The sequence below is a fragment of the Carassius carassius genome, chromosome 34 (genome assembly GCF_963082965.1).
Source record: "Carassius carassius chromosome 34, fCarCar2.1, whole genome shotgun sequence".
Classification (NCBI taxonomy): domain Eukaryota; kingdom Metazoa; phylum Chordata; class Actinopteri; order Cypriniformes; family Cyprinidae; genus Carassius; species Carassius carassius.
In genome coordinates, this window is record NC_081788.1 from 18,259,077 (window position 1) to 18,287,058 (window position 27,982).

The 27,982-nt window shown below is 41.7% G+C and overlaps 1 protein-coding gene across 2 annotated transcripts in view; it reads right to left on the reverse strand.

Annotated features, from left to right (window-relative positions):
* The window catches only part of LOC132114598 (copine-5-like), a 102,329-nt gene that overhangs the window by 61,072 nt on the left and 13,275 nt on the right, over positions 1–27,982 (reverse strand). The window contains exons 2-7 of one of the 2 annotated variants that reach the window (XM_059522794.1): positions 22,081–22,121; positions 19,696–19,742; positions 13,609–13,712; positions 10,936–10,975; positions 9,981–9,995; positions 9,750–9,826 (exon numbers count right to left, since the gene is read on the reverse strand). In XM_059522794.1, the coding sequence (XP_059378777.1) occupies positions 9,750–9,826; positions 9,981–9,995; positions 10,936–10,975; positions 13,609–13,712; positions 19,696–19,742; positions 22,081–22,121 (324 nt within the window). The remainder of the gene's footprint in view (positions 1–9,749; positions 9,827–9,980; positions 9,996–10,935; positions 10,976–13,608; positions 13,713–19,695; positions 19,743–22,080; positions 22,122–27,982) is intronic. The other variant, XM_059522795.1, reaches the window with a different exon arrangement.

Here is a 27,982-nt window from a genome sequence, read left to right on the forward strand (position 1 = left end):
AAATAAAACCAAAGTCAACTGCTGCATTTCAGTTTGACTACTTCTACTATGACATAAAAGTACATACTCTTTTGGTGAAGAAAATGAACATTTTAGAGTGTACAGCAGAAGAGTACACAATTTTTGGGACGTCCTACCACATCACATTTGGGTCATTAATGGACCACTCTGTTGCGTAGTTACATGGCCAGCCAAATAACTTATCTGTTACGGATCACTCGGAGACAGAGGAGTAAAGATGGTATTTATTGAATTGACACAAGCAGAGGAGCGGGAAGTGAGGAGTGGATGGGTGTTGGGATCCGTGCCGGGAAGGAAGGGGCCACACACACGCACCGTGGGGTTTTGGAGGATCTTGGAGGCAATCCTTGGAGAGAAGATGCAAGAAGGGTCTTCGGAGGTTATCCTTGGAGAGAAGGTAAAGAGGAGTTAGTCCTAATAGTTAGTGCAGGAATGATCTTGTCGCGAACGTGACCGGACAATGACTGGGTGCGTGTGTGTGGCTTTTATGGTGCTGTGGTGGATGACAGGTGATGAGGATCAGGTGGTGATGTTTAGAATTCAGGTGAGGGTGTGCGCCGTGATTGTGTGGAGGTGGAACCTGGCGTCTCTGTGACAGTACCCCCCTCCCCGGGGCCCGCTCCTGAGGGCCGGGGACCCCGACGTCGTGGTGGGCGTCCTCTACCCCTGGGAGCTGGTCGGTTGGGGTGTCTAGAGTGGAAGGTATCCAGCAAGGCGGGGTCCAAGATGTCGTTGCGTGGGACCCAGGAGCGTTCCTCTGGACCGTATCCTTCCCAGTCCACTAAGTACTTCAGCTGCCCACCACGCCGCCGGGAGTCCAGGATGTCCTTGACCGAATAGGCTGCGCCGTCATCTAGGAGGAGAGGAGGGGGGGCTTCCGTCTCGCCAGGTTCTGTGGAGGGAAGAACAGAAGGATGGTGAGGTTTCAGGAGTGAGACATGGAAAGTGGGGTGAATCCGGTACTCGGGAGGAAGTTGCAGTTTGTAGGTGACCGGATTGATCTGCTGAGTAATGGTGAACGGGCCAATGAATCTGGGACTAAGCTTGCGGCAGGGTAGATGCAGGTGGATGTCTCGGGTAGACAGCCAGACCTTCTGACCGGGTTGGTACTGGGGGGCCTCAGAACAGCGAAGGTCGGCTGCCGTCCTGCGTCTACGGAGCGCCCGTTGTAGTTGGTGATGGGCCGCGTCCCAGACCCTCTCGCTCTCCGCGGGAACATCAGAGGGCTCTCCAGACCAGGGGAACAGAGGTGGCTGGTAGCCGGTGGTGGGTTTACGGAGGGAGTTCTGTGCGTACTCGGCCCACCCCAGGAATTGGTTCCAGGAGTTCTGGTGGCCGTGACAGAAGGTACGGAGGAAGCGTCCGATCTCCTGGACCTTCCTTTCCGTCTGCCCATTGGACTGCGGGTGGTAGCCGGAGGACAGGCTGATGGCCACACCTAGGATGGAGTGAAATGCTTTCCATACCCGGGAGATGAATTGGGGGCCCCGATCCGACACAATGTCCTCTGGAATGCCGAAGTACCTGAAGACATGGTTAAACATCAGTTCTGCCGTTTCCATGGCAGTGGGGAGACCCTTCAGAGGAAGAAGACGACAAGCTTTAGAAAATCGATCCACAACAATCAGAATACATGTGTTATTATCAGAGGGAGGAAGGTCGGTCATGAAATCCACTCCTAGGTGTGACCACGGGCGATTGGGGACGGGCAGAGGATGGAGTTTGCCAGATGGTAGATGGCGAGGACTCTTGGACATGGCGCAGCTGTTACATCCACTCACGTACCTTCTGACATCCGAGGCCATGTTGGGCCACCAGAAGCGTTCCCGTAGCAACGAGAGGGTTTCATTGACCCCCGGGTGACCAGTGCCAAGTGATGTATGGGTGGCGTGGATGAGAGGAGTGCGACGTGTCCTAGGGATGTACTGGTGTCCTGGTGGGCAACCCGGCGGAGTGTTGTTAGGAGCTTCGGCTGGAGGTAGGGTCTCTGCAGACCAAGTGATAGGGGTTCGGGGTTCTCAGACCTCTCTTCGGGTGAGTAACATCTGGACAGAGCATCGGCCTTAACATTCTTTGCCCCAGGGCGGTAAGTGATGGAGAACTGGAAGCGGGTGAAGAATAGCGTCCAGCGGGCCCGTCTGGGGTTGAGTCTCTTGGCTGCTCTAAGGTATTCCAGATTTTTATGGTCAGTGAGAACTTGAAAAGGGTGTTTGGCTCCCTCCAGCCAATGTCTCCACTCCTCCAGGGCAAGCTTGATGGCAAGTAGCTCCCTGTTACCAATGTCGTAATTTACATCCGCCAGGTTGAGCTTTCTGGAGAAGAAGGCACATGGATGGAGGCAGCTGGGCGTCCCCTGCTGCTGAGACAGGACCGCACCCACTCCGGTGGTAGAGGCGTCCACCTCCACGATGAATGGCAGATCTGGGTTAGGATGCACGAGGAGTGGGGCGGTCGTAAAGGCCAGCTTCAAGGCCTGGAAGGCTTCGGTGGCGGCAGGAGTCCATGACAGGGACTTGGGCTTCTGACGAAAGAGGTTGGTTAGAGGACTGGTGATGTATTAAAGTTCTGAATGAATCGTCTATAGAAGTTAGCAAAGCCAAGGAATCGCTGTAGTTCCTTTATGGTGGTAGGAATGGGCCAATCCCGGATGGCGCTTACCTTCCCCTTGTCCATCCGGATGCCACTGCGGTCGATGGTATAGCCAAGGAACTGCACTGAGGGCTGATGGAATGAGCACTTCTCTGCCTTTAGGTAGAGATGGAACTCCCTCAGGCGTTGCAAGACCTCCGCAACATGGCGTCGATGTTCGGCCTGGCTCCGGGAGTATATCAGGATGTCATCGATGTAAACTAGGACGAATTGATGGAGGAAATCCCGGAGCACCTCATGCATGAAATCCTGGAATACGGAGGGGGCATTTACTAGCCCATACGGCATCACGCAGTACTCGTAGTGGCCAGTAGGGGTGATGAAGGCTGTCTTCCACTCGTCCCCCTCGCGTATCCGGATGAGGTTATACGCGCTGCGGAGGTCCAACTTGGAGAATACAGTGGCACCACGGAGATGTTCTAGGGCCGCTGGGACGAGGGGAAGTGGATAGCGAAACTTCTGAGTTATCTTGTTGAGGGCTCTGTAATCTATATATGGCCATAAACCTCCATCCTTCTTGGCCACGAAGAAGAAACTCGAAGCAGCAGGGGAGGTAGATGGACGGATGTATCCTTGAGCCAGCGCCTCACTGATGTAATCCTCCATGGCCTTCTCCTCGGGAACGGATAGGGGATAGATCCGTCCCCTAGGCACTGGTTCACCCGGCAGCAGATCTATTGCACAGTCCCATGGCCGGTGTGGAGGCAGCTTGGAGGCCCGCTTCAGGCAGAAGACATCACTGAAGGGGGCGTAGCACTGGGGTATGGAGATGGACTGTTTGACGACAGGGCTTTCAATAGAGGTGGTGTAGACTGGTAGTGATTCGGGGGGACGTTCCACGGGAACTGGACAGCCGGAGATACATGATTGAAAGCAGGCTTCTCCCCACTTCAGGATTTCTCTGGTCTTCCAGGAGATAACCGGGTTGTGCTGCTCCAACCATGGGTGCCCTAGGATGACGTCAGCGGTGGAATCCTCCAGAACCAGCAGATGGATATCCTCGTGGTGAAGGAGTCCTGTTTGGAGGGAGATTGGGCCCACGCAGTGGCGTACATATATCTTGCTTAACGGCCTGCCGGTGATGGTGTGAATTTGGTAAGCGGCCGGCGTGGCCGAGGTTGGGAGCCTGAGTTGACGGCAGAGGGCGCCGGAGATGAAGTTGCCGGCTGACGTTCTCTGGTCGGCAGAGCGGAGAGGAGGAATGCGCCTGGCCCTGGTGCTCTTCTAAGCACGACTGCATACGAGTGGCGAAGCGGATGGACAGCTGGATGAATCGCTCGAGGCTGATGGTATCCTCATATGCAGCGAGATGCAACCGCACTCTGGGCTCCAATCCTTGGCGATAGGTAGTGAGAAGGGCCTGTTCGTTCCACCCATTAGAGGCCGCCAGAGTTCTGAACTGCAAGGCATAATCATTGACAGACATATTCCCTTGTTTCAAATGGTATAGTCTCTCACCTATTGAGGAGTCCCAGGCAGGTTTGCCGAAAACTTCTCGGGAATGTTCGATGAAGCTAGAATATGACTGGGTTACAGGGTTATTCTGGGTCCAGAGAGAATCTGCCCACTGTAATGCCTTGCCTTGCAACTGGGAGATAATGAAAGCTACCTTAGCTCGATCCGTTGGGTATGAGAGGGTTGCATCTCCAGGACCAGTGAACACTAAAGTAAGAATCCGCTGCATTCCTCCGCCGAACCAGAGTAGGGCGCTGGCCGTGCCATGGGACTGGCGTGCTCGGCAGGTGAAGGAGGGATGATGGGATCCGCGGAAGTGCTCGCTGGTGGTGGTGATGCAGGTGCTGTCATGAGTGTCCGACGGAGTGCATCAACTAATTCTTGGAAGGGATCCGTGAGGCTCATGCTTGTGTCTCTCGGTGCAGGTCCGGTCATCTGTTACGGATCACTCTGAGACAGAGGAGTAACAGATGAAAGATGGTATTTATTGAATTGACACAAGCAGAGGAGCGGGAAGTGAGGAGTGGATGGGTGTTAGGATCCGTGCCGGGAAGGAATGGGCCACACACACGCACCGTGGGGTTTTGGAGGATCTTGGAGGCAATCCTTGGAGAGAAGATGGAAAAAGGGTCTTCGGAGGTTATCCTTGGAGAGAAGGTAAAGAGGAGTTAGTCCTAATAGGTAGCGCAGGAATGATCTTGTCGCGAACGTGACCGGACAATGACTGGGTGTGTGTGTGTGGCTTTTATGGTGCTGTGGTGGATGACAGGTGATGAGGATCAGGTGGTGATGTTTAGAATTCAGGTGAGGGTGTGCGCCGTGATTGTGTGGAGGTGGAACCTGGCGTGTTTGTGACATTATCACTGTTAATATCTTCTTATGCACACTCCACATTTCAGTTCATTTAATTTACTACAGTCAACTATTCTTACCAGATTGAACAGAAAATAGCAGCATGTTGATGCTGCCAGTTGGGGGTCCTCCATGTGAAGAACTTTCCTTGTGTTTTTGCATAATAATGCATTTGAAAGTTAATGGCCCAGCATATCTTTATAAAAGTTCACAACATTTTTGCAGATGTAATTTTTCATTAAGTTAGATATTATTAATCACTAAATCCGCTCCACCTAAAACTCTCTCTTAACTACTGGTCTGACACATCTGCCCTGTTTGTGGTTTTTCTGTTTGTGTTTGTAGTTCTGAACCGAATTGTCCAATTTTTAAAAGTACAGTGGGTTGTGGGCAACGGTATACTCTGGTATACTAATTTCAACATTATTTGGGACAAACTAATTCTAATTTTGAGATAGCGTTGAATAATGCCTATAACCACAACAAAGGATTTAACCACTGTGACTTCCCAAAAACAGATAATAATAATAAAAAAAAAAAATACATTTCTCATAAGCATTTTTCAAAGGTTGACAGCCCTAACATTATCAGATCCACAGTAATATATTGTGCCTCATGTCAAATGTACAATGCTGTGCAAAAGTGTAGCCACTTATGAAATTATGTAATAATGCTTTTTTTTTTCTATGACGTTGCTATGAACCAATCAAATCAGTATTTGGTGTGATAAACTTTGCCTTTCACTGCTTTTTACACAAGGAATTTGCAAAATAAACATTTGGTAAACTAAAAACTCTACCGACACTTAGTGTAGAATTGAAAAATATATTTCTGTGAAACTTTCAGACTTTTAGACAGTATTGTACAGGTCCTTCTCAAAAAATTAGCATATTGTGATAAAGTTCATTATTTTCCATAATGTAATGATAAAAATTAAACTTTCATATATTTTAGATTCATTGCACACCAACTGAAATATTTCAGGTCTTTTATTGTTTTAATACTGATGATTTTGGCATACAGCTCATGAAAACCCAAAATGCCTGTCTCAAAAAACTAGCATATTTCATCCGACCAATAAAAGAAAAGTGTTTTTAATACAAAAAAAGTCAACCTTCAAATAATTATGTTCAGTTATGCACTCAATACTTGGTCGGGAATCCTTTTGCAGAAATGACTGCTTCAAAGCGGCGTGGCATGGAGGCAATCAGCCTGTGGCACTGCTGAGGTGTTATGGAGGCCCAGGATGCTTCGATAGCGGCCTTAAGCTCATCCCGAGTGTTGGGTCTTGCGTCTCTCAACTTTCTCTTCACAATATCCCACAGATTCTCTATGGGGTTCAGGTCAGGAGAGTTGGCAGGCCAATTGAGCACAGTAATACCATGGTCAGTAAACCATTTACCAGTGGTTTTGGCACTGTGAGCAGGTGCCAGGTCGTGCTGAAAAACGAAATCTTCATCTCCATAAAGCTTTTCAGCAGATGGAAGCATGAAGTGCTCCAAAATCTCCTGATAGCTAGCTGCATTGACCCTGCCCTTGATAAAACACAGTGGACCAACACCAGCAGCTGACATGGCACCCCAGACCATCACTGACTGTGGGTACTTGACACTGGACTTCAGGCATTTTGGCATTTCCTTCTCCCCAGTCTTCCTCCAGACTCTGGCACCTTGATTTCCGAATGACATGCAAAATTTGTCTAAAAGTCCAGTGCTGCTTCTCTGTAGCCCAGGTCAGGCGCTTCTGCCCGCTGTTTCTGGTTCAAAAGTGGCTTGACCTGGGGAATGTGGCACCTGTAGCCCATATCCTGCACACGCCTGTGCACGGTGGCTCTGGATGTTTCTACTCCAGACTCAGTCCACTGCTTCCGCAGGTCCCCCAAGGTCTGGAATCGGTCCTTCTCCACAATCTTCCTCAGGGTCCGGTCACCTCTTCTCGTTGTGCAGCGTTTTTTGACACACTTTTTCCTTCCCACAGACTTCCCACTGCCTTGATACAGCACTCTGGGAACAGCCTGTTCGTCCAGAAATTTCTTTCTGTGTCTTACCCTCTTGCTTGAGGGTGTCAATGATGGCCTTCTGGTCAGCAGTCTTACCCATGATTGCGGTTTTGAGTAATGAACCAGGCTGGGAGTTTTTAAAAGCCTCAGGAATCTTTTGCAGGTGTTTAGAGTTAATCAGTTGATTCAGACGATTAGGTTAATAGCTTGTTTAGAGAACCTTTTCATGATATGCAAATTTTTTGAGATAGGAATTTTGGGTTTTCATGAGCTGTATGCCAAAATCATCAGTATTAAAACAATAAAAGACCTGAAATATTTCAGTTGATGTGCAATGAATCTAAAATATATGAAAGTTTAATTTTTATCATTACATTATGGAAAATAATGAACTTTATCACAATATGCTAATTTTTTGAGAAGGACCTGTATGTCAGTGACACTGCAGAAAATTTAAGTAAGTCACTTCATTGTTTGAAACCAGCACTCTGACAACTTACTGAATTCTGTGTGAACACAACCATATTTAGCTCTCTAAAACAGGACTTTTACCTTTTTGTAATCTGAAGAACCTTCTTTTGTCACAAAGAAAGGTTCTTCAGATGTTAAAGGTTCTTTATGGAACCATTTAGACAAAAAGGTTATCCTATGGCATCGTGAATCACCTGTATTTTTAAAAGTGTAGTTTATCAGTTTGGGGAAACTATACAAAGATCAGGGTCTCATATTCACCCCCAAAGCTTTTAAACTCCCACAGATTTTGAGCAGAACAGCTCATCATTACTGGGCAATCTCTTCTCCACAGCCTTCAATCATACCCTCCTTTCTGCACAGATAATGGCCATAAATGAAAGCAATTTGTACGCCTCAGTGCGGTATGAGATTGAGTGGGTGTTTGAGGTTGATCAATAGGGTCTGCTTTACCCCTAGCACTCAGTCAGCTGTGTATACAGGCTAACTAAACCGGGCTATCGTTACATCTCCCTCCAAAATTTCAGATCTATTGTATTCTCTTTGCATTGTGTCCAAGCAACACTGGTTTAAAACAGTTCCAGCTCATGGAGGGAAAATATGTCTCTAGTGTAGACTAAACCATTTTTTTTTTCAACTAGAAGCACTTTTACATTTTACGGGTGGATTATATTTCTTATGTAAGTAAATGCCAAGTTCTGTCATGGGTTCTTAGCACAAACTGATGATTTTCACAGCATTAAACTACTTGATTGGTTCATGTTGCATTTGCAGCCAATCAACTTGCTGCTTTAAATTGAAATGGCTAGATAGCATTAGAGCAGGTCACAGCGCATTTTCAGAGTTCCTCTGAAACTCTCCAGCTTCCCCAGCTCCACCTGTATAGATCTGCTACGAGTTATTTTATACACTATTTGTGCAGCAGCAGTACATCTTAAATACTCATTGCACCATATGTATAGGCATTAGCAAGTTCCTGTACAATAATTTACAGCAACAGCATAGCAGATCTATTCCACCAAGACCAAACACATTAACATTGCCATATACATTACCATTATAAAATCTTCCAAGAGTTGTCACAATAGAACTATAACTACTGTATATGCTGTATATAAAATTTATAAATATTTCTTTTTTTCTTCACACAATACGACTGTCTCTCAGCTGTGGCATTTTTTTCCACCACAGCCAAAAAAATATATAATTGGTAAAAGATAAAATTGGACAAAAAAAGGTAAAAGAGTAGTTTACCTAACATATATCTCAAGTGCTTGTTTCAGGTGAAATATGAGAAAATTATGAAAAAAAAAACTTCACTTTTGAATTAATCTGTGATTGTAAAATTATGCAAGAAGTGTAAAAATATAATTTTAAAGGGGAACGTGAAAGCTAGCTAGCCATGAAATTTGCCTTAGCAAGAAAAAAAGAATCAGTCACTTTATCCCACAAAAACTTCAAATGTCCAACACAATGTTATAAAAGACAACACAATTTAAGATGAGGCAGAAATGATGAAAGTGTTTTCACTGTATGACACTGTTGGGGATTAATTGTAAAATTATTTACAATTAAATAAATAAATGAATGTGTTTTAAAAGTTAAAGAGATTATTTTCAGAAAAACCTTGGCCAGTAGGTAAAGAAACCCCAAACTCTAGGGTAGCATGACAGATACTTTAGCAATAAATGCAGAATGGAAGTCTCTGGTTGTGTTCCATCAATGCTTATAATCTGCACCGACAAGCCTAATAACTGCTACACTGACATAAGACACAGATGTTGAGGGATAGATGGGAGTATCCATCATCATTTCACAGCTATAACACTCTAAACGACAACAGAACACCAGGCTCATTTCAGAAAGATCTGAACCGAAAGATGGGTTAAACTGATCAACAGAAGTGCATGATAGCTTTTTGGCCAAGGTTATACGAGGCCTGTGTGCAGCATACTATAAAGTTAATTAAGAAAAATCATGTATATGACTTAACTGGCAAAAGAAGACTCATTAGCCAAACAAACCTTGGCACTGGTTGCAAACATATTGTAGCTTTATTTGCAAAAACATCAATATTTACCAATATGCTGCATAAAATGTAATGAACCATTTTTAGAGGGTAGATAGATTCAACAGGAATAAAGGTGATCTACTTAAGAACAGCTGCACGGAAAGTGATGTCTCTGTTTCATATGGCCAGTAATTTATCTGAGATGGCTTCAGGTACAGATGCTGAGCTTCTCTAACTTTGAATCCATCCCAATCTGACTGAGAATGTAAGCCCGGCTCATTAGCTTCTTACCCCAAAGGCTTTTCCAGATGACTGCCCGGTGAACCCACTATCTCACCCAGAGTGCAGAAGCTCTGACCCAGGAAGTCCTACAGAAGGGTGGCCCAGACAAAAAGAAGGCCCAGAGGAGTGCAGGCACACAGGAAGTAAAGAAGAGAGAGCAGAATGAGTCAGGGTGGTTCTGGGTATAAATGAGTTGTACAGGTAAAGAGAAAAGTCTAGGAGTGCAAGGCAGAGACGTACGTTGAAATCGGAGGGCTTCCAGTAGGGAGGTAAGGCCGCATATATAACAATAACAACAGAGCATATCATGTAACCGAAAAAAAAAGGAAAAGGAAAAAAAGGAACGCATTGAAGTAGGCCAAAGAGGATAGAAGAGAAAAAAAGAGAGTTAGAGAATAGTGAGAATAGGATCTTGGAGAAGAGAGAAAGGAAAAAACATCCACGATGATCTCTGATTACAACAGAAAGTGAGAAAACCAAATCATAAGTCTGAGTTTCATTGAAAAAATTGTAATTAACAAATAGACAGACACACAAACAAAAAATCCGGGTGGTTCTACACAAAATCACAGTTTTATAATTTGTCCCTACTTAGGGTTGTTTATTTTCACTCTGTCTGCACAGTTTTGGTACCTGTTTTATTGTATATATTTATGCAAATCAAGTAATTATACAATTTTTATTTTATAATACTTATATAACTTTTATATACTATAAGAAGATGAAGAAGAATTTGTTAATAATTACTTTATAATAAATTATATTTCTCATTAATCATGCCAAGAAAAAAGTTTTGAATATAATTTGCATAGAAAGTCTAATTTGCATTGAAAAAAATACGTTTTTGCTTAAGAGAATGAAAATTTTTTAAAACAAGTGTTTAGTGAAAATATCTCTCACTTTCTTGTCACTGTATATTTTTAGCTTGCAAATTATCTGTATTTCCCATTTTAAGTGCACTTTAGAATACATTCAGATTTTATTGTATTCTTTTGCACAGCTTAGATAATGATACAAAATATGACATCAGTTTCAATCACCTTAGATTGCATAAAACCAACCGCAGAATGAAGATCATGCATGCCAAAATGTGAGCATAATCGCCAATGAGCACAAAGAACTTGCATATACACCCAAGCAAACACACATGCACATAAATACAAAAAGCATATACAAAGTCTTTCCATATACTCACGTGTTTGGCTAGATCAGGACTTTTGGAGTCAATGTCATATCTGAAATCCAAAGAACAGCTTCAGTTGGTATTGTTAGATGATGACACATCCCATTTTCCCTTGGGTGACAATAACAGCTCCATTTTATGTGTTATGAAGAGGAATGCTCAACCATCCTCACATTTTTTAATCTGGGATTCCTATGAACTAAGTCGTTCGTAAAGCTAATATTTTGATTTCTTGTAGAGAGCAAGTCAGCATGAAATGAAAATGTCCCCTATTCACATCTGTTTTCTAAATGCATGTCATAGATATTGAGAGCAATTCATCTGTGAATGTTACATTTTTTAAATGACCCCATAATATTTAATGAAAATGTCATAAATGTCATAATGATAATATGTTACTTTCGGATTTCCGTCACAATAACAGAAGAAAAGTTAATTGTGACTTTAACAATCAAAACATCTGGTCGCCATGATTATTTTGTCCAAACAGTAGAAGATACTGTAAATTTTGAAATTTAATTTCACTACTAGTAAAAAAAATTACTAATTTCCCTTTAAATCAGATCATCCTTACTCTGCATTTAAATTCTTTATGCTGTTAAAATTTGAGTGGAAGTGCTGTTCTGGGGCACAGCTGATAGGCTCTGTGAATATTTGCATTGGTATAAGCAGGAATTGCACAAACAGCACCCTGAACTCTCCAATTAAGTCCAGCCTGCAGTGCAGCAGGCCTTTTTCAACTCAGCAGTACGGTGGCCGAGACAGCTCAACACGCTGCAACTTAAGAAAACACATGCAAAAACATTTAAAAAACATCAGCAAATGAAGAAAACATCTTCATCAGTTTGACAACACAAGTGTTGCAAATCATCACAACACATGCATATAACGAAACGCGCTGCAAGTACTTCACAACACATGCATATAACGAAACGCGCTGCAAATACTTCACAACACATGCATATAGCGAAACGCACTGCAAATCATCACAACACATGCATATAACCAAATGCGCTGCAAATTCTTCACAACACATACATATAAAGAAACGCTGCAAATCCTCACAACACATGCATTAACGAAACGCACTGCAAATCATCACTCTCCATGCAATTAACAAACGTGCTGCAAATAGCACTGACCACAATAGAAATGTTTTAAGGAGACCTCAAAAAGTGTCGGACCAGACTTGGATTTGTTTATCGTGCAGTGGCTACTGGTCAGTGGAGTTGTTGGTGAACTGAAAGGTGAGGTTTTTTTTCATGGTGGATTCCTTTATCTTTTGGATATTATTAACCTAAATACGCTGAATAATTACATGATTAAATGTAAAACGTTACTAAAGATGGCTAACTTTAATATTCTCACCTAAATATAATTTCAAGGTTAATGAAAATAAATTTGCAATGCTTCATTAATTGTTTCTTAATGTGTATGTGCTGTGAGGATTTGCAGCGTTTCTTAATTTATATGTGTTGTGAGGTATTTGCAGTGCGTTTCGTTGTATGCATGTGTTTGTGAAGTATCTGCAGCGCGTGTCACTATATGCATGTGTTGTGAAGTATTTGCAGCGCGTTTCGTTGTAAGCAAGTGTTGTGAGGATTTGTAGCACGTTTCGCTCGAGCGCCAACCTCCCGCTCTCTCTCGTGAGGCCAATAAGGAAGTGACTAAAACTGCAATTCATCGACTGGCCGCTTGAGGCTGGCTGCAAAAGGGAGTCAGTCCCATAGACTCCCCATGTTAAAATGGCCAACTTTACAGCAGGAAAAAACATGTTTACAGCCTGGTTCAAAAAATGATTTTGGTCTAAAAAGCAAATTTTGCCCTTCATGACAACTGTGAGGGGGGTGAATTTTTTTGTAACTCATCCGTTTAAATTATATTAAGACTTAAAGTTCTGCATAATTAAGGGGGTGGCCACTTGAGTGACAGGGAGATAGCCGCTGCTGACACTGCCGTCGCGCTAGGTGGGCGTGGCTACAGCAACTAGCTCCCGCCTTTTTGCCCATTTTTGATTGTCCGGGAGAGTCGCGCGGTGACGCGCTGCCAAGATGGCGACGGCCCGCTCTACACACTTTAGGCTTCAAAAACTCTCTACAGTAGTCTACGGGTGACGTCACGGACACTACGTCCATATTTTTATACAGTCTATGGTTTCGCTATATGCATGTGTTGTGATGATTTGCAGCGCGTTTCGTTATATGCATGTGTTGTGATGATTTGCAACACTTGTGTTGTCAAACTGATAAAGATGTTTTCTTCACTTGCTGATGTTTTTTCAATTTGCATGTGTTTTCTTAAGTTGCAGCGTGTTGAGCTGTCTCGGCCACTGCACAGCAGAGCCCATTTAAGAAGCTGAATAAGAGTGAGATGGACAGTTGGGCGTGGGAAGGGAAGGGAAGAACATGTTCTTGAAGAAATCATCTGGGATCCCACGTCACACATTTGTGTTTCAACAGCTGCGTGAAGATTTGGGATAAAACTGATCTGAAATATTTATCACCCTTTCACTGATCCAGCCCCTTACACATGACAGTCAAGAGAGATGCAGCATCAATAATTACCAAGGATTTCACACTGGGAAAGAGGGAGACAAACAGAGCAAGAGCAGAAAGACCGGAGTGGGACAGCTCATCAGAGAGCAAGGCATATTCCTGTGTGTCAGCATCAAAGAGAATAACTTACATGTCAAAGCGCAAATTCTGCTTCTCCTCGAAGAAATAGTCCAGGATGTACTTTCTCACAAAGTCTGGGTTCAGGGTGTTGTCGATGACTTCAGTTCTCCCAAACTACACAAAAAGAGAGAGAACAACTACATAAAAAGTTGGCACCATGCGGCCACAGACAAATCTAACTGCCCTGTTCCTGTGACTCTGCAGCCTTAGGAAAAACTAGGACAGCAAGAGGTGATATTTAGAGAAGTGAAGTATCTCTTCTACTAATGAACAACAGGAACCCCTAATCACAATCAGTAATGTGTATGTATGTGTGGCACATAATTTGTGTGTGTGTGTGTGTGTGTGTGTGTGTGTGTGTGTGTGTGTGTGTGTGTGTGTGTGTGTGTGTGTGTGTGTGAGTGTTTGAATGCAAATGAAGAAATAAATATTCAGAAACATTAATGTGTTCTGAACTTGCTTGGGATGTCACTTTAATGACTGTCTATTAATCCACCAGAACACATGCGATATTGTAAACAACTGTGATTTCTGTGCTACAGTAATGTGCAAATAACAGTTTGGCTCCAGCTTTCTGTCCTACAGTATATCTAAATGACTGTACAACCATAAACATTTAATACAGTACATTCCTTGTGTAACATCCTCTAGAAATGGAAAAGGCCTTAAATCCACTAATGATAAAAGCTGCTCTTCATCTTCTACTGTCTCTGTGATGATGTCTGCCTTGTTGGTTTTATGTAAGAAACGTAAATCGGAGTTTTACGTTTCTTACATTCATGGGTGAATGTTTTAAGATCTTCAGCCAGTGAACAGGAAAAAGAAGATTGAAAAAGTAAACAAGAAGGAAGGAAGGAAGGAAGGAAGGAAGGAAGGAAGGAAGGAAGGAAGGAAGGAAGGAAGGAAGGAAGGAAGGAAGGAAGGAAGGAAGGAAGGAAGGAAGGAAGGAAGGAAGGAAGGAAGGAAGGAAGGAAGGAAGGAAGGAAATACAATTAAGTAAAAGAGGAAAGGAAAGGAATATGCTAATACACAAGAGAATACAATAGGCTACTATACGATAGGAGAGGAGAGGAGAGGAGAGGAGAGGAGAGGAGAGGAGAGGAGAGGAGAGGAGAGGAGAGGAGAGGAGAGGAGAGGAGACGAGACTGTCATCTTTCACTGTACTTTTGAAGGATGCTCTGCTGTTGGTTCCCTCAGCTAATTGTGTTTACCATGAATAATTAAACAAAATGAGGCAGATGAGAAATGCATAAGTAAATGATTCACCAGAAGGATGTTACCACACCCTGGCCGTGCAGAAATGAAGGAGACGGCTTATGAGCGATAAAGGAACAATAAGGTGATTTAAACATACTGTAAAGCCCATCCCACAGTGCTCTTGTTAATGATAAAGAGACAATATATCACCACAGACTGAATCACAAACATTCATTGTAATATATGGTTACAGCCTGAGGCATGTCTGATGTTCTCAGCTGTAGCTTAAAGAGTCATAAACCTTCGTATTAAAAGACAATTTTAAAAACACGTAGCCTGCAACCACAAATAACACTCTTAAATCTGTAAAAATTAGGATGAATTTATATTTCAGCACCATGAACATTGATAATTTGCAAAGGCTAAGAATGACTGAACATTCTCAAGAAAAGCTGTGACAGAAGACCACAGAATCATTAGGATTCATAACATAATGCTTTAAGTACCGCTAATACGACCTCACAATCTGACTTTACATCTGCTATAAATCATTCTGTTGACCTGCTGCTGTATATAAATCCATAACGCCTTTTATGGTTTGTCATATATGGTGCATTATTCTGTAAGTATTGCATTTATTTCCAAACCTTTTGTCAAAACTGCATTTGGACTGAAATCCCATAAGAGAGAGGAGATGCAAAGAAAAATATTCAACTGAAATCACCAAACAGCTTTTGAAAAAGCTTTACCTCCCGTGAAGTGTTAAAGAGGCAGTCAAGGCACAGTGAAAAAAAAAAAACAGCTGTTCAGACTACTGCTGTGCAAAACAAACTCTACGGGAGCAATAACACAAGGTCATATTCAGAAAAGAAGAGAAGGATAAAACACACCATTGTCTCATTTGAGGCAGCTGACATTTGTAAAATTTTGAGCCTCACAACAGCAGTGATGCGACAAGGGCGTGAAATCCGAACAGGTGCATAAAAAAAGTTTAACATAGTTATGACGGACAGAGCAGGAAAAAAATATCTTATGCAAAATAGGATAAACAAATCAATGACTTTGATTAAAAAATTACTTGAATTTAAGACTGACTGCGATTAAAAACTGTTCAAGATTTAAGTTAAAATAATTATTATGTGTTTTGACTCTCATTAGTCGCTAATACTACGTGGGGGGGGGGTACTTTCTCAAGTTACAGATATTTGAGATTTCTAGTTTTTCATGAATAGCCTTAGATTTTATATTAAAGGGATAGTTCACCCAAAAAATTACAATTTGATGTTTATCTGCTTACCCCCAGGGCATCCAAGATTGCAGTCCAAACCATTGTAGTCTGTTAGTCATAAGCCCCTTTCACACTGCCATTACGGCAAATACACGGGTAAAGTGTTCCGCCAATTGTTCCCGGGTCGCTAGATTTTGCACTTTCACACTGCCAGTGATTACCCGGGATATGTGCGTTCTTTCACACACAACCCGTAAAGATCCCGTAACGACACGTGACATCAGGGCGTGACATGTAATGTACGAGTCGAAAACGTTAGGCACGTTATACTTTCACTGAAGTAAGCGAACGATCTCGGCGTCAGCGCGGAAAGTGAGGAACTAACTGATCTCTCCTTGATTACAGTTTGTCCATATTTTTTCGTCGCGAACGTTGATCGTAAAAGAGTCGCGCGATAACGTTATATATAACGCGATAACGCGATCACTTCGACACAGCATTAGATCTGGCTTTTGTTCACACAGCGCTCGTCCCGGGTTGAACCCGGCAACGTTACTAGGTCCCCGACCCGGGTTCAATCACGGAATCAATCCCGGAATCAATCCCAGGACGTGGTTGCTTTCACACAGAAGCCGACCCGGCAATGTTCCGGCAATATGCCGGGTCCGACGTGCAGTGTGAAAGGGGTTATATAGGTGCAGGTGGATGGGAATCACGGCTAAAACATACAATAAAACTAAAAAGACAACATACACAAGCAAAACCAAATTAAACCCTGCACAAAAGTCACAAAACGATTGGTCTGTGCAAGAAACCGAACAGTATTTATATACCTCTTCTTCTTCTTGCTTTACAGCGGATCGCAGACTTATAAGTCCATTACGCCACCTATCTCTCAAGTGGACCACTGACACTCCTAATTGAGATTGTAGATAGAGTGTCAATGGTTAATTTGAGAAATAGTCAAGGTCAAGGTCAGTTTATTTATATAGCACATTTAAAAACAGCTAGTGTGTGCCAAAGAACAGTACATATACAAATGAAGTAAATATATAGTTTAAGAGAATAAAAAGAAATGACTCAAAACACAATCAACACAAAAACACATTAACATACTCAAACATACATTTCATCCAAATGCCAAGGAATACAGATAAGTCTTCATTCAGGATTTAAAAACAGGAAGGTAAGGTGCAGATCTAATGTCTAGAGGTATGCTATTCCAAATTCTAGGACTGGCTGCAGAAAAAGTACAATCCCCCTTAAATTTCAAGCGAGAGCGAGGTATATGCAAGAAGAGTTTATCAGAGGATCTGAGTTCGGACAAGTATGATGGGGCTAGATAATTTAATGCTTTATACACAAATAATAAAATCTTAAAATGGATCCTATGCTGCACTGGTAACCAATGAAGAGATGCAAGGACAGGAGAAATGCTTTCTCTCCTCTTAGTACAAGTCAGCAACCTCGCGGCTGTGTTCTGGACCAACTGCAAGCGATTCAGTGATGAATGCTTGAGACCCATATAAAGTGCACTGCAGTGAGTAACTATCTCTAAATCCTTAAACGAGAGCACAGATTTTAATTTGGCTATTTACCTTAGTTGAAAAAAGCTGCTCTGCACCACAGCACTTAAGTGTTTTTCAAAATTTAGATCAGTGTCAAAAATCACACCTAATTTTTTAGCAAAAGGATGAATGTTTGATGACATATAATCTAGATAAATACTGATATCCAAGACAGCACCTGGGTGTCGACAGACAACAATCTCAGTTTTGCTCTCATTTAGTTGTAGAAAGTTTCAGCCAGTCCAGCACTTAACATCTTCAAAGCAATAGATAGCACTTATAAGTCTGTGATCTGACATAAAGCAAGAAGAATAAGATGCCTCACACGCAGGCTGTGTTTTGAGGAGGAACTCATACACTTCAGGCATTGCAGTGCATCAGGTAAAAAACAATATAAATACTGTTCAGTTCCTTGCACATACTGATCATTTTGTGTCTTTACACATCAATACATCGTCACAAGCCACAGGGTTTAATTTGGTTTGGTTTGGTTTGTGTATAATTTTCTTTTAGTTTTATTGTATGTTTTAGCCGTAATTCCCATCCACCTGCATTATATGCATTATTAACAGACTGCGACAGTTTGTTTCTAAAAATCTCAGTTTGTGTTCTACTGAACAAATAAAGTCACCTACATCTTGGATGCCCTGGGGATAAGCAGATAAACATAACATTTTCATTTACAGACTTTCTTTCTTCTTTTTAGCATAAAAGAAGATATTTTAAAGAATGTTGGTAACCAAACAATTATTGGCTATTACTGACTTCCACAATTTCTTAAAAGACATTTCTCAAAATATTCTTTTACATGTTTCACATGAGAAAGAAAGTCATACAGAATTTTGGAACAACATGAAGGGTAAATTATCTAATTAAAGATTTTATTTTATTGATTTATTGGTTTTTATTTATTTATTTATAATTTTTTTTGCTGAACTATCTATCTAAAGAACTATACCTGACCTACCAAAAAAAAACAGTTTAGATCAAAGCATTAAGCTACTCTAGACTGTTACAGCAATTTTTCTGTACATTTAAGAGAACACTCTTATCTATGGTGAGATCACTTTAATGCATAAAATTCAGTGGTTAGTTGCTAATTAATGTGTAAAAAAAAAAAAAAAAAAAAAGTAGTAAGATACAGTATCCAAACCATGGACACAATCACTTAAAGTAAAGCTCTTATGCTGTGTTAGTAACAAAGAGAAACATACATACTCCCAAATCTCCTGCTGAGAAAGAAAAATGCTCAAAGGAAACTCCATCCTTATCAATCCCTTACAGCTTGACTGCCTCTTTTCCACAGCAGTTGATATTATACCCAAACAAGAGGCATCTTACAAAGGCACAGGCATGGAGAAAGAGTCCACATAACTAATCGGACTGAGCAACCTGCTCAGTGTTATGTAAGCTGTCATCTTTCAACTTCGGAGGAAGGTGTTTCATCAAAACCATCTGCGAAGAAGGATGATCGACACCAGTATGGTTTTATTTTGGGTCAAAAATTTGTTACAGCTCCTCATGCACACATCTTGACATTTATGACCGCTTTTACGCATTCACGTTGGCCTTGAGAAAACCTGCTAGAACAACTGTCACCCGCTAATAAGGGATTCAATTAAAGGGGTCTGAAACACAAACCAAGACTTGCAATGAGAACTGCCAAGAACTGCAATGTGATTCTTTGTTAGCAAAGTGATGGATATGATAGAATGAGGATGTCTGATTATCAGCTGATTGCAATGACCTGGCAAATCCAAGGGCTGCATCTTCCAGCTCAACACAATTTAAGTGTGAAAAATCACATTGAGTAAGCTGGGAAGCATTACAAATGCACTGGGCTATAACTTTAGAGCCAGATCGACTTTAATGCTAATCGCTAACAGAAAGTCTACAATCATCTAACCAGTCAGTCACTCTGGGCCATGGGGACTGATTCATGAATATTCAACAGGAGAATCAATGAGCAGTGATGGGCACCAGAGGGGTGCGGAGAGAGTGAAGGGGGCGGAGAGACAGAGAGGATATGCAGAGCTGATTAGGGCAAATGAGGGAGTCTCTGTCAGAGCTTATTGTAGGTTTGTTCCCGAACATGGACACTTACCTCACGCCACTGCTTAGACTCTGCTCCCTGAGTGTACAGAATACACACTGAGAAGATGAGAGAGAGAGAGAAATCAGCATCTATTTCATTTTCAAGAAAAAGCTTTTATGTTGCATTTACTATAGATGCATCTCTGTAGAAAGACTGAACAATGAGAAGCTAAGTAGCCCATAGAATGTCAATGTCTTTATTGTCAAAATTTTTTATGTCTTAATTGTTTCAGACAGACAATAAGTAAATGGACAACTAATGGAGTTTCCTGTTTACATTTGTCTCTGAAATTTCCTATAATTTGTGTATAGAATTTTGGAAGAAATCACAATATTTCTCATTAAATTCTTCCAAAGCCTAATTATTTGGCTTTTGCAATGTTTATAAAGTATTTTATACAATTTAGGGCTGCAAAAAATGATTGTTTTGATAATTAATAATCTTATGATTATTAGAATGATTAATCAACTAAATGTTGATTATTTCACTGATTAATCAGTAGACTTTGATTCAGTTTTAGGCTTTGATTCATTCAGCTTTTGCAATTAGTTAAAATATTGAGTTATCCATATTTTATCTAATAATAAAAAAAGCAATCACTTCTGCTTTTGAAAATGTCAAACAATTGCAAACAAATTGCTGTTATACAATTACAATTATTTATTTTTAAAATATAAATAAATATGTTTGGCACACATAATGGAATGACGGACAGAGAGGCCGTTCTCATTCACCATTTAATTAACTGTGTGAAGAATTAACTGACTGACACAACATTTTTTGCTAGTCTGTAGATACGGAACAAAATAAAGATAAATGATAACACTATTTATTTTTGGGAGAACTATTTTATTCACAACATTACCTTTAAAAAAAAAAAAAAACATTTTAAATACCTTGCATTGACCAATAAAAAGATTAAACATTTCCTAGCTTCCCACTGGAGAGCTGCTTCATAAGTCAAGTTGTACAGTAATTCTAACTGAAAGCGACTCTGACACTTTAATACAGTAAAGCTGCTTGAATAAAGCTTTTTATACATTGTTATGATGAGACGCTCTCTTACCTGCTGTTTTCTCTCTGCTGTAATTTTGTTTTGTTTATTTTGTTTTTGTTAGGGATGTGCAGCAGATATTTAAAATGTAATCTAAAGGCCACTCTCAGCAGTGCGGGTAGCATCAGGATGTTTGCTAACAGTAAAGCACTGCTTGTGTATATCAAACTTCTTTTTACCCCTAAACAAATAATGGAAAAGCACTTTGCTGTGATTAAATCCAAGTCAAAAGTTCATACTTGCTTTAGGATTCACCATAAGTTTAAAGAGTCTACCAACTAGGTTTTTCTTGGGTCAAGGGAATATACAAATATTTAAAAGGAAAATAAAAAGGTTCATTCAAAAGTTATTAGTTTTACACATACAACCCCTAGTGCAAAATAAATATACTAATATGTATTTGAAATATATTTATTTTATGCTAAGAATACTACAAGTACATTTAGATATTTCTGTACTTAGTGAAAATACCCTATGATTTTACTTTTAGTATACTAAACTGGTATTAAGGTCTGCTAAATTGGAACAACAAATTTTTTACTTGATGCATTTTAATTGTGTGGAAATAGTGCTGAAGTCCAACTAAAGGTATACTGAAGTAATTCCATTGTGCTACAGTGGAAATATTGCAAGTATACTTAGGGTACAATTTAAATATCTTGCATTTAAAGACGGATATTATTTAATGATCATATAATCTTAATATTAAATCATATTTTAGGCTTAATAAGAAATATTAAGAAATAATTTAAGTAGCTCTCCAAATTAAGTTTAATTATAATTTTTTATATCAGTAAGTCTCAACCGATTTGAACAGCAACAAAAAAAGTGTTTTAAATAGATTGCTTTTTTACTATGGTTTGTGGAACATGAGGGTTAAATGAACAGAATTAACAGAATTCTAATAATTTAATAATGTTAAACATTAAGTTTCCTTGATGAAAGATCAGTCTAAGCAATAAATGTTCTTCTTGCAAAGATTAGAATTGCAAAGATGGCCAGACTATTTGACCCATTGCTCTCTATTTCATAATCTTGTCTTCAGCAAGAGATTTACGGTACACAGGTCTGAATGTCCCCATGATTCATGAAGCATTTGTATTCAGGGGGGCGAGCTCATGCTCTGCTTATATTAAGCACTTCTGCATTTCTGTTGATAGTGAGGAAAAGCTGTCACATTGGGATGCAAATTCTATGCATGTGTTTTAGGCAACTTGGAGAAATAGCAGAGTAGACAAATTGCAGGCAAAGTTTTTGAATGTGTGTAAAAAAAAGAGATATTAATGGGATTTCAGGTTCAAAAACAAGTGCTTCAGTTATGTAAAAAGAGAAGTACTTACAAGGATCAGACTTTGAGAACGTGTCTCGATCTAACAGGTTTCTGTGAAAACAAGAAGAAAAAGAGAATCAGTTATGGGCTAATAAACTAGGTCACTTCGGTCAAACAGTTCAGGCATAAAATGATACAAAGGCCCCACAAATAAAGCTAAAGGAGCCCTCATTTACATGTTATTTCAGAAACCATCCATTCCCTTCCATTAGCAGCAACCAAAACATCTCTTGACATAAAATATTTTCTCTGTTTGTTTTGAAGCAAGATACACTTTCATCGTTATTCTTCAGTCACTCCAAAAATTCAGTGATCATTTCAAAAGCATAATGAGCAGCATATTTCTACAGTCTCTACTATCAATGCTTCATAAAACATATATACACTCACATATACAGATTATGTAGATTCTGGAAACACAGCCTTATCTGCTTTCTAAATACACAGACTACATCATTATTATTTTGAACCTGTTTATCATCTTGAAGGAACTTCATATCACTTCATCTCTCAAAATCATATATGTGACCCTGTACCACAAAACCAGTCATAAGGGTACATTTTTCAAAACTGAGATCTATACATCATCTGAAAGCTGAATATATAAGCTTTGTTAGGATTGAACAATATTTGGCCCAGATACAACTATTTGAAAATCTGGAATCTGAGGGTGCAAAAATATCAAAATATTGAGAAAACTGCCTTTAAAGCTGTCCAAATGAAGTTCTTAGCAATGCATATTACTAATAAAAAAAATAGTTTTGATACATTTATATTTACAAAATATCTTCATGGAACATAATATTTACTTAATGTTCTAATGATTTTGGCATAAAATGAAAATCAATAATTTTGACCCATACAATGTATCTTTGGCTGTAGCTACAAATATACCCCAGCAACTCCAGGGTCACATATCATTTATATTGCTGCAGCATTCAGCTTTGTAATTGGGTTCTCTTGAACATAATCATGAATCTGGTTTTAGCTTACAAGCTTTAAGGGTTAATGATATGGAACTTGATTCTTATAGACGTCTTGTGGTTGGGCCTTTCTAGCAGATTAATTTAAAAGGTACCACTTAGAATCCAGGTAGGGGTCCATCATTAACTGAAATTTTGTCTGATCATCTCCAGTGTCTCCTTGATTAATGAACCTGGGTTCAAAAGTGAGTTGTAATGACAGATTCTCAGTGTGTGATTTCATTTAGCTGCCCATTGAAAGCTTCTGAATTAAACAGTCTGCTAAATGACAAGTCATGATTCAAAACATAAAGACACAATCTTTAAATTTTTTATAACATAAAAATCATGCCAAAATATGTTCAAACTGTATCTTTCGCAGAGTTTAACAATTCTCCATCCCATTCAGCTCTTGGCATCTATTTAATTGTCATGATTTGGATTGTTTAATCACAGCATATTGAATCAGAGAGTGATTCCGGCATGCAGGTTCTATATACTGAAATCACAAAAAATTGTACACCTAGAAAATTTAGACAGGCTCATAAAAACAATCAAAAAAAACTTTGATTTGATTCAACAGGCTTTGACAGGAAAAATATCTATTCTGTCTCATCAATGTCATAGATGCTGGCTTTAAGTGTGGTTTGAAAATGCAGAAAATTGATAATGCGTGCTGTCGTATCAAACCTCCAAAAGACACAGGAAGAAAACACAGTCATTTCTCCTATTAAACATTCCTGCACACTGAAAACATTTTAAATTAACCTGTCACTCCTTTGCCAGTGGAATATAGAACCTTGAGAACCCAAAAACAAAACAGTTCATAGGATAGAACCTGCTGATGTCAATGTGAAAAGGAAAAATTCAACAGCACTGAAGCAGTGTTTTACAGGATAAACTCAAATTTTTTTTTTTTACTTGAAGCCATGTGAATTATTATTATTAATTTAATTATTTTTTTGTCCTGTCTATATTTAAAAAAAAAGGCCTGTAATAAATTCACAGACATTAGAAAAGTAGAAAAGCTGAAAATGTGCGGTACTAAGAGAGAATAAACAATGTTCTACGATTAGTGACCTACTGTTAAAACTATTGAAATAAAGGCTTCTGAAGAGCTGTTATACTGTTCTGCTCAGTGTTGGGAAGGTTACTTTGGAAATGTAATAGGTTACAGATTACAAGTTACCCTGTTTAAAATGTAATAGTAGTGTAACTTTTTCAATTACTTTATTAAAGTAATGTAACTAATTACTTTTGAGTACTTTTTGATTACTTTTCTAAATTTGTGAAAATTAAAGAATAATAAATGAAAGCATATACATCAACTTAAATACAGTTATCTAATAAGCATGTGACGTATTCTGTGTAATAAACTCCTGAAATATTGGTGTTTTTTTTAAACTGCTGTCTCTGTATATGATGATAGTTTTTTCAAAATAAGTAAAATGCACATGAAGTGACACAGAGCAGTTCTAGAAATTATGTTTATGTGCTCGTGTACTCCTACAGTATATTGAGATGGCAGAGGTTTAAAACACTGCGAGCTTCAGTAGGCCTACTGTATGTGTAGTAAATGAAACCATGTCTTTGCCATTAATTTACAGGAGGGGCAGACTGGGAAAAAAATTCAGACTGGAAAATTCAAACTCATACAAACAAATTCATGGACAAAACTATTTTTTTGTATGGACCTGACATAAAAAAGGTTTAAATCTTTAATTTGGGGACATTTTGCCCTGTTATCCATCTCTCTCGTGACTTTAATACTCAAGATTGAACAAAACGTACTCGGTTACTAACGTAACCTCGGTTCCCTGAGATGAGGGAACGAGTACTGCGTAAGCTAGCTTACGCTATGGGAAAAGGTCCCCTTTTCTCGAGAATATGAAGCCAAAAATTATCCTTAATTTTTAAATAATGTAAAACGCAGTGCTGCAGCACAGCAGACCCAAGCGAAGCGGCTCGCGCGCTTATTGGCTGTGCTGCGGCAACTGCAGCAACCTATGGTGAGGCGGCGGAGAGTAACGAACCAATGGGGGCGCTTCGCGCCCATTGGACGTCAGAGCGCGCCAAAATAGGCGTGGCTGGAACTATATAAGCCACCGCTTCACCATAGGGATCAGGTTTTAAATCGACTGAAGCGATCACCCGGTCCGAGCACATAGCACGGCAGGTTACGCAGTACTCGTTCCCTCATCTCAGGGAACCGAGGTTACGTTAGTAACCGAGTACATTCCCTTTCGAGAGTACTCTCGTACTGCGTAAGCTAGCTTACGCTATGGGAACACAATGTAAAACGCCGTGCGTGCTCGGGAACCTCGACCTGCCACAGCCCAAGGCGAGAGCTCGGGGCTTTATAGCAGGAGAAATCCCAGTCCCAACAGCCAACCTTAGTGAGCTTTATATAGGGAACGAAAAAAAAGGGGGACGTGATAAGGCTTAGCACGTCTATATAGAAAGTACCATGGCCTGCAGGGCAGGGACTTGCAGATTATAGAATCTAATAAATGTGGACGGAGAGGCCCAGCCTGCCGCCGCACAGATATCATCCAGTGGTATCCCGCAGGACCACGCCCATGACGAGGCCATACCTCGGGTGGAATGGGCTCTGATGCCGAACGGGCAGTGAAGGCCCTTAGATTTGTAAGCCAGCGAGATAGTGTCTACTATCCATCGCGATAGGCTTTGCTTCGTGGTGGCGAGACCTCGGGTGCGCCCACCAAAGCATATGAAGAGCTGGTCCGACCTCCTGAATAAGGCGGAGCGCGCAATATAGGTTTTAAGAGCCCTGACGGGGCAGATGAAGCTCGCGTTGCTTTCGTCGCTTTGCGAGGAAAGGGCTGACAGCGAGATGACCTGCGCTCTGAACGGTGTTGAGAGCACCTTGGGGACATAGCCGTGTCTTGGTCTGAGAATGACTCTGGAGTCATTAGGCCCAAACTCGAGACAGTCAGCGCTTACAGATAGCGCATGTAAATCCCCCACTCGCTTGACTGAGGCCAGAGCCAGTAGAAAAGCGGTTTTGAACGAAAGAAGCTTCATATCGACAGACTGAAGCGGTTCAAAAGGGGGGCCCTTTAAGGCCTCTAGGACCGTGGACAGGTCCCAGGAAGGGATTGAAGGGGGTCGGGGAGGGTTCATCCGACGAGCTCCCTTAAGGAAACGAATGACCAGTTCGTTTTTTCCCAGTGATAGGCCGGCCACCGGAGCATGAGAAGCTGCAATGGCTGCCACATACACTTTGAGCGTAGACGGGGATCTGCCCGCATCTAAACGCTCCTGTAGGAAGGAGAGTATCTCCGACACGTCACATAAGTGAGGGTCTAGGTTCCCTGTCCCGCACCAGGTGGAGAACACTGACCATTTCTGCGCGTATAGGCGCCTGGTTGAGGGCGCTCTGGCTTCCGTAATGGTCTTTAACACTCCCTCAGGGAGGTTCCCGGGTACCCCTTGAGGGGCCATACATGAAGGGCCCAAAGTTCGGGGTGGGGATGCCAGAGCGCGCCCTTCAGCTGCGTGAGGAGATCTTTCCGCAGCGGTATTGGCCATGGGGCTGTACTGGACAGCTGCATCAGCTCGGAGAACCAAGGTTGGGTCGTCCAGAGTGGGGCTACTAGCAGCATAGCACATCTTCTCTTCCTGACCCGATCGATGACCTGCGGCAGCATCACGACCGGTGGGAAGGCATAAAGCGGGCGTCTGGGCCAATCGAGGGCCAGCGCGTCCCTGCTCTTTGAAAAATATATTGGGCAATGAGCGTTGTCTTCTGAGGCGAAGAGGTCGACCTCTGCCCTGCCGAAGATGCTCCACATCAACTGAACCGTCTGTGGGTGAAGAGACCACTCCCCAGGGGGAACATTCGCCCTGGAAAGCATGTCCGGGCCCCGGTTCAGAATGCCAGGTACATGCGCTGCCTTTAGCGAGCGCAGATTGCAATGTGCCCATGTCAGAAGACGCTCGGTCAGGGTGTGCAAGGTTTCTGACCTGACACCACCCTGGCGATTTATGTAGGCCACCACTGACATGCTGTCTGATCTGACCAGAACGTGATGGCCCTTTAAAAATGGGAGGAAAGCTTTCAGGGATAGTTCGACCGCTATCATCTCAATACAGTTTATGTGTAACAGTCGCTCCGGGCTCGACCAGAGGCCGGAGGCAGACCTGCCCTCGTACAGGGCGCCCCAACCGAGGTTGGATGCATCTGTCGAGACTACTTTCCATTTCGAGACAGCGCCCGTGCTTACGCCTAACTGATACCAGTTGGCTATTTTCCAAGGGGCCAGAGCTGCGATGCAGCCGTGGGTCACCCTGATGCGCGCGCGGCCGGAAATCCAGGCGCGCGCTGGAACACGTGGAAATCTGTGTGTCGTCAGTAGTTCCTCGGAATGGGCTAAAACTAGCCAGTCGTCGAGGTAGTTCAATACTCGCACTCCCCGCATTCTCAGGGGTGCGAGAGCGGCATCCATGCACCGCGTAAACGTACGGGGCGCTACGGAGAGGCCGAATGGAAGAACCATGTACTGATAAGTCTGCCCCTCAAAGGCGAATCTCAAGAATGGCCTGTGATGGGGTGCTATTTGAATGTGAAAGTAAGCGTCTTTCAGATCCACTGAGAAAAACCAATCCCTCGGGCGAATTTGCGCGAGTATTTGTTTGGTAGTTAACATTTTGAACGATCGCGTCATAAGCGCTTTGTTCAAACGTCTGAGATCTAGGATGGGTCTGAGACCGCCATCCTTTTTTGGTACGAGGAAGTAGCGGCTGTAAAAGCCTGACTCGCGCTGCGCAGGGGGGACAGTTTCTATCGCCCCTTTTGCAAGAAGGTTTATCAGTTCGGCGCGAAGGACGTGTGTCATTTCGCTTTTCACTTTCGTTTCGACCACGGCGCGAAAGCGCGGCGGTCTGCGAGCGAACTGGAGCGAGTAACCTCGTTTTATTATATTCAAA